Source organism: Somniosus microcephalus, chromosome 5, assembly GCF_052327205.1.
Source record: "Somniosus microcephalus isolate GS21.2 chromosome 5, FLI_Smic_1.0, whole genome shotgun sequence".
NCBI lineage: Eukaryota > Metazoa > Chordata > Chondrichthyes > Squaliformes > Somniosidae > Somniosus > Somniosus microcephalus.
This window is the reverse complement of record NC_140991.1, coordinates 29,116,823-29,130,221: the sequence shown is the minus strand read 5'-3', so window position 1 is coordinate 29,130,221 and position 13,399 is coordinate 29,116,823. Positions and strand designations below refer to the sequence as shown.

Sequence of the window (13,399 nt, the reverse complement as noted above, 5' to 3'; positions counted from 1 at the left end):
CAGGACTCACTCAGCTCTTAGATCTCCAGCGGAAGTGTTCAGTTTAGTTGTCAACTTTGTTTTTTCTTTTCTCTGTCCCTGCAGTATTAAAAACAATGCTGCCGTCAAATGAAAGGCATATTGCAACCACTGATGTGCTCCAACGAACAACAGATCACCGTTAGCTTCGAAGAGAACTGCTAGCAACTTCTTTTTAAAAAGTCTAAATATGTTAGTTAGAACAGTCTTTTCAAACCTAGTTATTCCGACTGATTTGGTGGGGGGAGGGAGTGAAAATTATCCTCACTATGACAGCTCTATGGGTCTTAAGTGAAGAGTGTTCTGGGGCAGTTTCAACCCAATTCTGAATGGCTGCAAGTCATCTGCACAAAACTTAACACTACTTGAGAACCTCACTTAGGCCACAAGGATAGCTAGTGTGGTCGAAAACAGGGGTTCTCAACCTTTTTGCTTCAGAGGCCCTTCCCTCCCCTGTAACACAACACAAGTATTTTTTCTGTATAAAAATTCCCTCCGCGCCGCTCCCACTCACCATGTTACTGCTGCTGCTATCCCGGCACTGCAGACAATACTGGTCCCCACGCCCATCCCACTCCCTCTTTCCCTCCACCTGAGCCCCAATGACCAGACCCCCAGTCTCCCTCTCCCGCCCCCGCAACCTCCGACTCCCTCAGACTGCTCCCGGCACATCAGCCTGTCCCAGTTCTCTTCTCATCGCCATTATTTTCATAACCAATAAACAAAAAAAGCGTACAATGAAAATGACATTAAAAAAAAAAAACTTTAAAAAAAAAAGGCCAGTGTGATTTTTCTCCCAAACTGCTGGCAGCATCCAGATTAATGTTTTATTCCTGGAAGGTCGAAATCCGAGCTGGAGGCCAACATTGGGTGTGAACAATCAGGTCTGCCTGTGATGTCCTCCTTGGTAGAGCAAGACTGCTAACACGCCAGGTAACAGGCTTGCAGGTGAAGAATGAATGAGGTTAGGCACCAAAGGGCAGCCAGCACCCTTGTAACTATACCACAGTGCGAGTCGACGCTCTTGCTAAAATCTATCGGCTAACCAGGAGTTTCCGACATTGCGCAGAATGAGGGTGCAGCCGGACGCTTTTGGTCGCGAGTCTAGATGTGGAATCGTAGGTGGTTCCGGCGGGGCTCTGCCAGTGTACTGCAACTGTTCCGCACGTATATACCGCGGGACCTGGCGGGAGGACAGAGAGCTCGAGCTGGGGATCTGCGATCAGCGGACGCCATCTCTCTCCCTTCTCAGCAAGCGGAGGCCTGGGCGCAGGCACAGATGTTCGGGGGGGGGGGGGGGGGGGGGGGGGAAACAGAGGCTCGTGTCAGGGCCGGAGCTGCCCGTTTACTCAGCTCAATCCCACCTTTATGCGATGGTGTATTTTTCTATTTTTTTAATTTTTTTAAAGGTTATTTATGGCCGACACCCTGAAACCCTCTCGCAGACCCCTCAGGGTGGGGGGGGGGTCCGGACCCTCGGTTCAGAACCTCTGGTCTAAAAGGTTCCATTCGCCTAGTCAGTTGAATTTGAGGTTAGAGTTAAGCATATTGTTGAATCCAAGCAAGGAGCCGCCTTACACTCTGCACTTGGAATGCCTTATACTGGACTACAATGTGCTTAATGCTGACTGTTCTCTGGTCCACAATCCAAGAGTTTTGCCGATTGTTCTAGGACAATACTTCCAGCTCCCACACTAGCCATCTTTCTCTCAATGAGCAGCAGTAAGAATGGTTAGCAGTTCTGCGCTGGGGAAATTTGCACCCATTAAGTGCTGGGTTGAGATAGTTCCAGAACTCATTTCCTTCATTGCAACCATCCCACAGCTTTCATTCAGTTCAGGCTGGATTTGAATGCAGGTCCCAAAAAGATTGTGCAGCTCAGGCCAACTTTAAAACACTTTACCTACTCACTGTTTCAGAAATTTAGAATCTTTCTTCAAGAACCATTAGTTTCCAGCCCCCAACTAAACTTAGCGTGACATACCCCATTTAAGAGTATCTGTGGATTTGCACGTCTCTAAAAAGTGTTTTACAATTAATACAGCACACCCCTAATTTATTTAGACATCCATTGCTCTGTAACATTTCTCAACATGCTGCAAACTAATAGCAATGCGGCAGCCAAATCAAAATCGTGACTTAGACTTCCATTGTCAGACTCTTGGGAGTAGCCCTGCTGAATTTTACTCACGGTGTCTCCACATTACTAGAGCAGCAATCTCACTGCCCGAGATTCAACTTACAGCAGGAAGTTTTATTTGGAGGAGGATCCTAAAGGCTTATTTTTTTGGTAAAAAGTTCTTCAGAAAGTGAACTCATTTCACAGGTGTTGTTCTAGACTTGGACCATGGTCTGAATATTCAGTACTCAAATGTAGATTTTGTTTAATCGGATCAGAGCTCATTAATAAGTTACTGAATTTTTAAAAAGACACTAGGAGTCACTTACATGACTGGTATAATTGATTCGTATTGTTGCAAGTCCGGTGTCCTCAAATGTCTTTTTTGCGCTCAGGCCTTGCAGCGAATTACATCTCAAACTTTCAAGGACACTTTCCACTATACCTAAATCAATGCACAACTGCAAGGCATATTTCTCAGCCAGAATCTTATTTGGAAAAAGGAAAAGTAGAGATTATTATAACATTTTTATTCTCTGTATCAATGTGACTATTCACATCAGTACTTAACTAAATAAATGCACACAACCAAACCAAGTATGGATCGGTGATTGACCAAAGCCTAGCTACCAAACAAGTGACAAACTGGATTTCTGGAACAATGATGCCGCGTTCCTGGTATGCATCACTTGACCGTCTGCACTGAGCAACAGCTTTAACACGGATTATTTTTGTCAAATAGAAGAACCAAAAGCCACATGTGTATAGCTCATGGCCCAAAAAAAGTTTTAAATAGATCAAACAAAGTACCATTAAATACGCTGAGCCAAGTAATCCTTTTAATGCATTCCCCACCCATTTTCTCTACTCCATCTCGCACTCAAAAAAGCCACAATTGAAAGAACTGCAGTAGAAATAGGAAAATGTCAAGAGAGAATATCCCAATTTACTCTCAAGGCCCTACACGTGTTTCAGGCATATGGTTCCAGTAATGAGTTTACCGCATTGGCAATTAAATTTAATTCCATAAGTCCTACTGCTTTCTTTTATATCCAAGCACTCATTTGTAACGTCTAGAATCACACAGCACAGAAGAAAGCCATTCGGCACATAGTGTCTGTGCCGTCTTTGCTGAGCTATCCACTCAGTCCCACTACCCCTTGTCCTTTCCCCTGCAAAACTTTCCCCTTCAGGTATTTATCCAATTCCCTTTTGAAAGTTATTACTGAATCTGCTTCCGCCGCCCTTTCAGGCAGTGCATTCCAGATCACAACAACTCGCTGCATAAAAGATTAGCATCTTTTATTTAAACACCGTATTTATTATTTAAAAACATTGCCCTGGCGCAAGCTACAGGCCACTGCTTATCTTTGTCTCACTGCAGTTATTAAACTGCAGAAAACCAATGTTTTTTTTGGAGTCAGGGCAGATATTTCAACTCGTGAATGTACCGAAATTCACTCCTGAAAACAAAGAACAATTGGCAAGCTTAAACAAAATGGGTGCTGAATCAATTTGTTCTATAAAGCAATATTTATGTCCATCAAAGTGCATTATATTTTGATGTTACTTAACACTCGAGTTTTGCATTTTCATTGCTCCCCCTTCTCTCTCGCTCTTTGGAATTTTCCCTCTTCAACTGCTGGTTGTTTGCTTTTAAAAGTGAAACCGAATAGCTGGCATTATACTTAAATCCCTTTCCTTTAGTCTCATCCCCATGAACGTGCAGAGTGGATCTATGAGCTATTGCTAGGTTCTTGTAAACTCCCCCTCTGTTAAGCTCAACACTAGCAGGTTTGACATGAAGCAAAAATGCTTATTTTGACTATGGAGAGATAGAATGTTACACAGTTTCCAAAAAAAACGCCAGCTTCTGGTTTGTAAATTGCACTAATTTCTTTAATCTATTTCTGGAGGATTGGAATGGTTAGACAAGGCCTTAACATGAACAAATAGTCCAGTGATATTTTCTACCTCTATTCTACCACCTTTTAAACTGCCATCTACTGTCTACTTATCGTGGATGATCAGTTAAGTTGGACTAGTGCTAGAACCTTTTCCCAAAGTATTTACAATATGAATTACACATGGCAGGAATATTTGCCCTGGTGCATTCAGCCACTTTCCCCTTGTGGGAGAGGGGGCGTTACTAGGATACACACCATTAGAAGCATGTCCAGATTTCCAAAGTGGATTGGCTAGGACAGCATCTTTAGGCTGTGGAATCCAAGCAGCCTAAAAAGAGAGGTAGCTCGACAAAGGAGGAAGCCCACAGCTAACGCGAGATAAAATCTGACACACTGCTGGTTAATGCATAGCACAAATGTCTCGTGCAAGTATCGCAATTTATCTTGTACCGTACTTTCAGCTCTGGTGTAGCATCTTTATTTTCAGTCGTGTACGGAGGCTCCCAAAGTTTGACTTTTTCATTCTCCAGCAGTGACCGGACTTGGTCCTGAACCACATTCTCTGGTGGGCCATCAGTCATCGTGCTTCTGAGGGGGGGGGGGGGGGGGGGGGGGAGGGGAAAGAGGGGAGGGGAGGAAAGTTTCAAAATAAAAATCTAATTAAAAGAGTGTACACTTGCCAGAGAAATAAACCCAAAATTAAAGTAGCCTGTTTAATCAGTGAAGTTTGTGCAAGGTTGGAGGAAGAAAGGATGGCGGGAGGTAATCCTACCGTCAGTCAACCTCTACTGACCAGTGATTCTTTTGTTCAATTTAAAGTGTGTATTTCAGAATTTTGAAACAGCATAATCTAGGGACCGAGTGCAACAGGCATTAAAAATTCTCTTTTATAAATCCAGCAATTAAACTAGTTTCAGACAAAATTTACATTTACCAATAGTATTTAACAGACAAGCTGGGAAAGTTCTATTTCTAGAACTAAATGCATTTTAAACCGTGCTTTTAGGAAGGGAACAGTACGAATACATGTATATAGTGGCAAAACATGAAACTGCTTAACTGAATGAATTTCTTTTGGGAGTACAGGGGGGTTATGATGTGGGTAAACATGCCTGAATGACAAGAGACACCAGTAAAGCATTGTATGTAAAAAGATTACGAATGCATTCCATTCTGAAAATGTAACCCGCTTTGCTTCTTCATATTGTAGATTTGCATTTCCACAGTGAAGCAACCTAGGCAACCTGTGTGACAAAATGTAATTAGCCTCATCAATGCAAATACCACGTGCACGTCACAGAGCGCTATCGAGCATCTGGGCTCATCATAAGAGAGTGCTGCAGATTTCAAAATTAAGAGTTTTTGTTCACTTTTTTGAAATCGAAAGCCACACAAAATCAACGCTCAGATTGCACGATGGGTCATTTTGACCAGCACCAGTGGACACGCTTCCCCCCCGCCTCCAGTTCACCAACTCGCACGTGGCAATAAGAAAAGTTTGTTATGGATGGTCGATTTTAGGATTCTCGCTCTCATGGGACTCGCTGGCAAAAAAAAAAAAATCGACAGGCACTAGGTTCCAGGACATCAATCTTAAATGCAGCCTGCTATAACAAGCAGAAGCACCCAGGCACCGGTCAGACACTCCAGGGTGGCCCTTGGGAGAAGTGTGTGGCTTGTACTTGGCACCAACCCTGAAGCTGTGACCAAGAATGCACCAGAGTCCATGCAAGCAAACTCACACCATACTATTCCAATTACTGCTCAAGTTCGCCAATGTCTGCGTTAAACGAAAATGCACATTCCTTTGTAAACCTTCAGGTTTCGCACTCAACATGACATCACTGATGTGAAGGGACTGCCTGAATCCCCAAACTACTCCATTCACTTTTCCTCTTCCCCTGCGATCCTGAAGGTGCAGATTCTTGCTATGGTACAGGTTCGCAGGAGCAAGTCGCTAGCCAAACCGCCCAAGCTGCCATTCTTCACGGGTCCAGGCAGTAAATGCTGAAAGGATATTTGCCTGCAGAGGCATCGGAGAGAGAGCCTGGTCCCGTCCATACCAGGATTTGCGCGCACACACACACTTTCCAGTAAGGATGACTGGGTAGTGGTCAAGACCAGGAACCCTCCCTAATCCAGGAGGTACCAAGTGTCCCGGACTGCCAACGGAGTGGAGTTCAGCTAACTCAGCCCGGAGCAGGGATGGAACCTGGGAACCTCTGGTCTGTGCGGCTCAGTTATACAAAGAACTTTACCAACTGCCTTGTGGGGGGGGGGGGGGGGGGGTCAGCCTCCCTGCTTTTTAAGCAGAAGCTATGGCATAACCCAAGAGCTGATCTGGCGCATCAAACATGCTAGTAGAAGGGTAGCCAGTCAGTAACGTGTTTGCCCAGAGCCAGGTCATTCTGGATTGGCTCCATGGCAGGTTTCCATTGGGATAGAAAAGTTTTCTTTAAAAAAGCAAGTTAAAGTTAGGGTTGTAAAAAAATATAAAAAGTACTCTTCTAACTTTCAGTCATGATTTTGAGTCAAGACTACATTTGTGTGTCTGTATCATGGAAATTAATTTCTTACCTATTTCAGTACCTCCCTCTCATTAGACCCTATGCTCCCCGACATCTCTGGGAGATTATTTGTGTCCTCCTTTGTGAAGACAGAACCAAAGTATGTATTTAATTGGTCTGCCATTTCTTTGTTCCCCTGATTCTGACTGCAAGGGTCCTACGCTTGACTTCACCAATCTTTTTCTCTTCACATATCTATAGAAGCTTTTAGTCAGTTTTTATGTTCCCTGCAAGCTTACTCTCAATCTATTTCCCCCCTCTTAATTAACCCCTTTGTCCTCCTTTGCTGAATCCTAAACTGCTCCCAATCCTCAGGCTTGCTGCTTTTTCTGGCCAAATTATATGTCCTCTCCTTGGATCTTACGCTATCCCTAATTTCCCTTGTTAGCCACAGTTGAGTCACCTTTTTTGTTTTATTTTTATGCCAAACAGGGATGAACAAATGCTGTAGTTCATCCATGCGATCTTCAAATGTTTGCCATTGCCTATCCACCGTCAACCCTTTAAGTAACATTCCCCAATCCATCCTAGCCAACTCATGCCTCATACCATCATAGTTTCCTTTATTTAAATTCAGGACCCTAGTCTCTGAGTCAACTATTTCACTCTCCATTTTAATGAAGAATTCTATCATATTATGATCGCTCCTCCCCAAGGGGCCTCGCACAAGATTGCTAATTATTTCTTTCTCATTACATAATACCCAGTCTAAGATGGCCTGATCTCCAGTTGGTTCCTCGTCATATTGGTCCAGGAAACCATCCCGTATACACTCTAGGAATTCCTCCTCCACAGTATTGTTACTAATTTGGTTAGCCCAATCTATATGTAGATTAAAGTCACCCATGATAACTGCTGTGCCCTTATTTCCAGTTTAATGCCATCCCCAACCTCCGCATTACTGTTTGCGGGTCTGTACACAACTCCCACTAATGTTTTCTGCCCCTTGGTATTTCTCAGCTCTGCCCATACAGATTCCACATCATCAGAGCTAATATCCTTCCTTACTATTGTGTTAATCTCCTCTTTAACCAGCAATGCTACCCCACCTCCTTTTCCCCTGTCCTTCCTGAATACTGAATACCCCTGGACGTTGAATTCCCAGTCTTGGTCACCCTGGATCCATGTCTCCGTAATCCCAATTATATCATATCCGTTTACATCTATTTGCGCAGCTAATTCATCAACCTTATTACGAATGCTCCTCGCATTAAGACACAAACCCTTCAGGCTTGATTTTTTAACACTTAGTCGTTTCAGAATTATTATTTACTGTGGCCCTATTTGATTTACGCCCTTGATTTCTCTGCCTTCCACTTTTGCTTTTCTCCTTCCTGTCTTTTGTTTCTATCCTTCCTTCCCTTTGTCTCCCTGCACAGGTTCCTAACCCCCTGCCATTTTAGTTTAAACCCTCCCCAACAGCACTAGCAAACACTCCCCCTAGGACATCAGTTCGGGTCCCACGCAGGTGCAAACCGTCCAGTTCGTACTGGCCCCACCTCCCCCAGAACCGGTTCCAATGTCCCAGGAATTTGAATCCCTCCCCCTTGCAATATTCTTCTAGCCACATATTCATCTGAAATATCCTTCTATTTCTACTCTGACTAGCACGTGGCACTGGTAGCAATCCGGAGATTACTACCTTTGAGGTCCTATTTTTTAATTTACCTAACTCCCTATATTCAGCTTTTAGGACCTCATCCTGTTTTTTTACCTATATCGTTGGTACCTATATGCACTACGACAACTGGCTGTTCACCCTCACCCTCCAGAATGCCCTGCAGCCACCACGAGACATCCTTGACCCTTGCACAAGGGAGGCAACATACCATCCCGGAGTCTCGTTTGCGGCCGCAGAAACGCCTATCTATTCCCCTTACAACAGAATCCCCCATCACTATAGCTCTCCTGCTCTTTTACCTCCCGGCCTGTGCAGCAGGACCTCCCATGGTGCCAGGAAGTTGGCTGCTGCTGCCTTCCCCCAATAAGCCATCTCCCTCAACAATATCCAAAGTGGTATATCTGTTTGAAAGGGGGATGGCCACAGGGGACCCCTGCACTACCTGCCTGCACCTACTACTCTGCCTGGTGGTCACCCATTCCCTTCCTGCCTGTGCAGCCTTTACCTGCAGTGTGACCAACTCCCTAACCGTGCTATCCATGATGTCCTCAGCATTGCGAATGCACTAGTATGTATCCATTCGCAGCTCCAGCGCCGCAATGAGGTCTGTCAGTAGCTGCAGCTGGATACACTTCCCGCACACATGGTCGTAAACAAGATCACAGTACATTGGACATTTGATACCGAAAGCTGGGGATTTCCAACTGTTAAAATCAGCATTATGATCTCACGCTTGTGTTAAACAGAGTACATGTGAACACTAATTCCCCCAGCCACGAGTTCCAGAATATGTCCACACCCAAGGTAGTTCCCGTCTTTGGCATTCATCATTTGGAATACTTACTGTAGAGTTAATTAGGATCAGGAGAGGAAGACAACCATATCGTTTAATAGGCAAAATGCAATAAAAGAAAAGCCATAAAAACAAAGCTTTCACTTTATCAAGGGATTGTCACGGTACACACTTCATATGTACAGTGTCTGATAAATAGCCATAACCCGTCTTTCATTTATGGTTTTACAGGAAAATGGAGGATGTCTATTTTAAAACAAACTCAAATTTTCTCCAACCCCCAAGCAGTTAAGTGAAACTGAAAGCAACACCTATACATCTGAAATACTCAACAATGACAACACATCTAATTTCCCAATATATAATCCCTTTTAAGCATACTTTTTTTTGGAGAATAGTTCAAGACTTAACTACAGCCCATATCAGCAGTACAGCATTAAATATTGGTGAGGCCACTAGTCTAAAAGAAATGTATGAACAGTATACTGTTAATTCCCAACTATTTCACTTTACAATAATGTTACGTTTGCACCAATTAACGAATAGTGGTAACTTTAAAAGATACATAAGCTACAGCATTCTTCCATAACCTGAACTCATTTTGTTATTAATGTACAGCATTCCTCTCCGGATTCCTGCAAGTATCCACTGCAGGGGGTCTGTATGGAACAAATGCACTGACTGGCACGACATCAGTAAGGAAAGCCCCTTCATTACTTTTACTTCCCAGAATAGTATCTGCTCTTTGTTGGTCATGTAGAGACTGACGGTAACAAGATTGCCATCTTTCTTTCCTTCTCCCGAGACTATCTCTAGAAAGTATGAAGATAAGCAACAAAACAGGTGATAGAGGAATTCCATGGGCAAATACTTACCTGTATAGTTATGGCCTTTAACTACAATACAATGTTCAGTAACAAACATTTTAGGAACATTAGATAATTTACTCAAATCTGAGTATGCAAGGGGAATGATGTGCACTAGAATCTGAAAATTAAATTTAAAAGCTCAGTATGCAAACTACTGATTCCAGAGGTCAAGTAATAAAGGATTCACTAGTATCATTATGAACTGTACTCACTTTACAATTCTCTAATATATAACCCATGTAGCATAGTTCTTTTAGACAGCAGAGGGGAAGGAAGAAATCAAGACTAGACTAAATCTCATACTAGCAGTACACAATTACTGAAGTCATTAGACTGGAACAAGAGTCTTCGATGCACAACTATTTCACATTACAATATAGTGTTAAAAGTGAGCACCAATAACCCTGCTGCAGTTTATAGTTCCTGTATACGTGCAAGAGGTGGCAAGGTAACAAAGAAGAAGCAATCCTCATCTCTTTCCAAAACATCTGATAATCACAAAGGGCATAGCTTGAAAGGTAAATGCACCTTTCCCTTCTAGATGCTGACTGACATATTGCATAGTGTAACTGAATACTGCGGGTGCTGGCAATCTGATTGAAAGGTCGTCGGCCTGAATGTAGATTCGGTTTCTCTCGCCACAGACGAGTGTTTGCTATCATTTTCCGTTTTAATTTAAAGAGAGCTGTACTCACTTTATAATTCTCTAGGGAATTCAGGGGAAACTTCTTTACCCAGAGAGTGCTGAGAATGTGGAACTCACTACCACAGAGAATGGTTGAGGCGAATAGTAAAATGTGCATTTAAAGGGAAAGCTAGATAAACACAGGAGGAAGGATAGGCTGAGAGACTGAAGGAGGCTCGAGTGGATCATAAACACCACTGTTTCTGTGCTGTATATCCTATTGTAATATATAACCCATGTAGCACAGATCTTTTAGACAGCAGAGGGGAAGGAACAAATCAAGATTATATTAGTATAGAGCTGATTCAGAGGGGGGAAAATGCTTGAAGATTAAACTTGGCACTTAAACCCTGAATGGAGCCGGAGGTTAGAGATGATTGAACCAGAAAGTGAGCAGAAGCAATGATTTCCGAGTATACAAGTCCTCCAGCCGGCAGCGAACGGACGCTGGGGCCCCGTCCCCCCGCGGGAGCCGTAGGGCCGCTCGCACCCGTGAGAACCAGCCCGCCGGTCAGCAGAAGGCCCGGCGGGGCAACAATCACTCCCGGCCCGGGCCCCTAACAGCTGCCAAAGCGGGAGACAGGCTACCGGTGCACGGCCAATGTGGGTGGGTGTACTGTTAATGGGCCTACTAGTGCTCACCTCACTCCCCCCGCTGCTCACCTCAAGTCTCGGACCACCGCCGCTGTTTGTGTTTCTCAGCCACGTGATCCAAGCTGCCGGAGGAGGGGGGGAGGGGTCAATAATAACCCGGCCGGCGAGGGGCGGGCGGAGCCTGGCGCGACGGCATGACGTCACTAGACCGAGCGTTTGATCGTCCGCCGTTCGCAGCGTGACTCCCCCCCCCCCCCATTCTGGACCCCGCCCCCCAATCATTCCGGCCCCCGCCCCCCAATCATTCCGGCCCCGCCCCTGATCATCCTGGCCCCTCCCCCCCAATCATTCCGGCCCCCCCCCCCATCATTCCGGCCCCGCCCCCGATCATAGAAACACAGAAGATAGGAGCAGGAGTAGGCCATTCGGTCCCTCGAGCTTGCTCCGTCATTCAATGAGATCATGGCTGATCATCCAAACTCAGTACCCTGTCCCTGCTTTCTCCCCATACCCCTTGATCCCTTTAGCCCTAAGAAATATATCTAACTCCTTCTTGAATATATTTAATGAATTGGCCTCCACTGCCTTCTGTGGTCGAGAATTCCACAGGTTCACCACTCTCTGAATGAAGTAATTCCTCCTCATCTCTGTCCTAAATGGCTTACCCCTTATCCTTACACTGTGACCCCTGGTTCTGTACTCCCCCGACCATCGGGAACTTCCTTCCTGCATCTAGTCTGTCCAGGCCTGACAGAATTTTATAAGTTTCGATGAGATCCCCTCTCAATCTTCTAAACTCCAGCCAATACAAGCCCAATCGACCCAATCTCTCCTCAAACATCATTCCTGCCATCCCAGGTATCAGTCTGGTGAATCTTCGCTGCACTCCCTCCATGGCAAGAACGTCCTTCCTCAGATAAGGATTCCAGCCCCGCCCCCTGATCATTCCGGCCCCGCCCCCGATCATTCCGGTGGCATAGTGGTTAGCACTGTTGCCTCACAGCGCCAGGGACCCGGGTTCAAATCCGGCCTCGGGTGACTGTGTGGAGTTTGCACATTCTCCCTGTGTTTGCGTGGGTTTCCTCCGGGTGCTCCGGTTTCCTCCCACAGTCCAAAGATGTGCGGGTTAGGTTGATTGGCCATGATAAAAATTGGCCCTTAGTGTTAGGGGGGATTAAATACGTGGGGTTACAGGGTTACGGGGATAGGGCTTGGGTGGGATGGCTGTCGGTGTAGGGACCGGGTGCTAGGGTTTGGATGATCAGCCATGATCTCGTTGAATGGCAGAGCAGGCTCGAAGGGCCGAATGGCCTACTCCTGCTCCTCACAGAATCACAGAATCACAGAAACCCCACAGTGCAGATAGAGGCCATTTCGGCCCATCGAGTCTGCACCGACACATATCCCACCCGATCCCCGTAACCCCTACACCAACACATATCCCACCCCTATCCCCGTAACCCCACGTATTTAATCCCCCTAACACTAAGGGTCAATTTTATCATAGCCAATCAACCTAACCCGCACATCTTTGGACTGTGGGAGGAAACCGGAGCACCCGGAGGAAACCCACGCAAACACAGGGAGAATGTGCAAACTCCACACAGACAGTCGCCCGAGGCCGGATTCGAACCCGGGTCCCTGGCGCTGTGAGGCAACAGTGCTAACCACTATGCCACCGTGCTGGCCCCGCCCACTGGACATTCTGGCCCGCCCACTGGACATTCTGGCCCCTCCCACTGGACATTCTGGCCCGCTCCTATCTTCTATGTTTCTATTCCAGCCCCTCCCCCGATCCTTCTGGCCCCGCCCCGATCATTCCGGCCCCTCCCCCGATCATTCCGGCCCTGCCCCCGATCATTCCGGCCCCGCCCCCAATCATTCCGGCCCTGCCCTGATCGTTCTGGCCCCGCCCACTGGACATTCTGGCCCGCCCACTGGACATTCTGGCCCCTCCCACTGGACATGCTGGCCCCGCCCACTGGACATTCTGGCTCTGCCCACTGGACATTCTGGCCCTCCCACTGGACATTCTGGCCCGCCCACTGGACATTCTGGCCCTGCCCACTGGACATTCTGGCCCCTCCCACTGGACATTCTGGCCCGCCCACTGGACATTCTGGCCCCTCCCACTGGACATTCTGGCCCTGCCCACTGGACATTCTGGCTCTGCCCACTGGACATTCTGGCCCCTCCCACTGGACATTCTGGAATTCTGGCCCCACC

At 46.1% G+C, this 13,399-nt stretch overlaps 1 protein-coding gene across 4 annotated transcripts in view; it reads right to left on the bottom strand.

Annotated features, from left to right (window-relative positions):
• nub1 (negative regulator of ubiquitin-like proteins 1) overlaps positions 1–11,347 on the bottom strand; it is a 38,459-nt gene extending 27,112 nt beyond the window's left edge. The window contains exons 1-5 of one of the 4 annotated variants that reach the window (XM_085987484.1): positions 11,243–11,326; positions 9,743–9,837; positions 4,500–4,632; positions 2,467–2,625; positions 11–78 (exon numbers count right to left, since the gene is read on the bottom strand). In XM_085987484.1, coding sequence (XP_085843610.1) covers positions 11–78; positions 2,467–2,625; positions 4,500–4,625 — 353 coding nt within the window. In that variant the 5' untranslated portion in view covers positions 4,626–4,632; positions 9,743–9,837; positions 11,243–11,326. Of the gene's footprint in view, positions 1–10; positions 79–2,466; positions 2,626–4,499; positions 4,633–9,742; positions 9,838–11,221 lie in introns of all 4 variants that reach the window. The other 3 variants (XM_085987481.1, XM_085987483.1, XM_085987485.1) reach the window with 3 other exon arrangements.
• Positions 11,348–13,399: the final 2,052 nt, after the last annotated feature.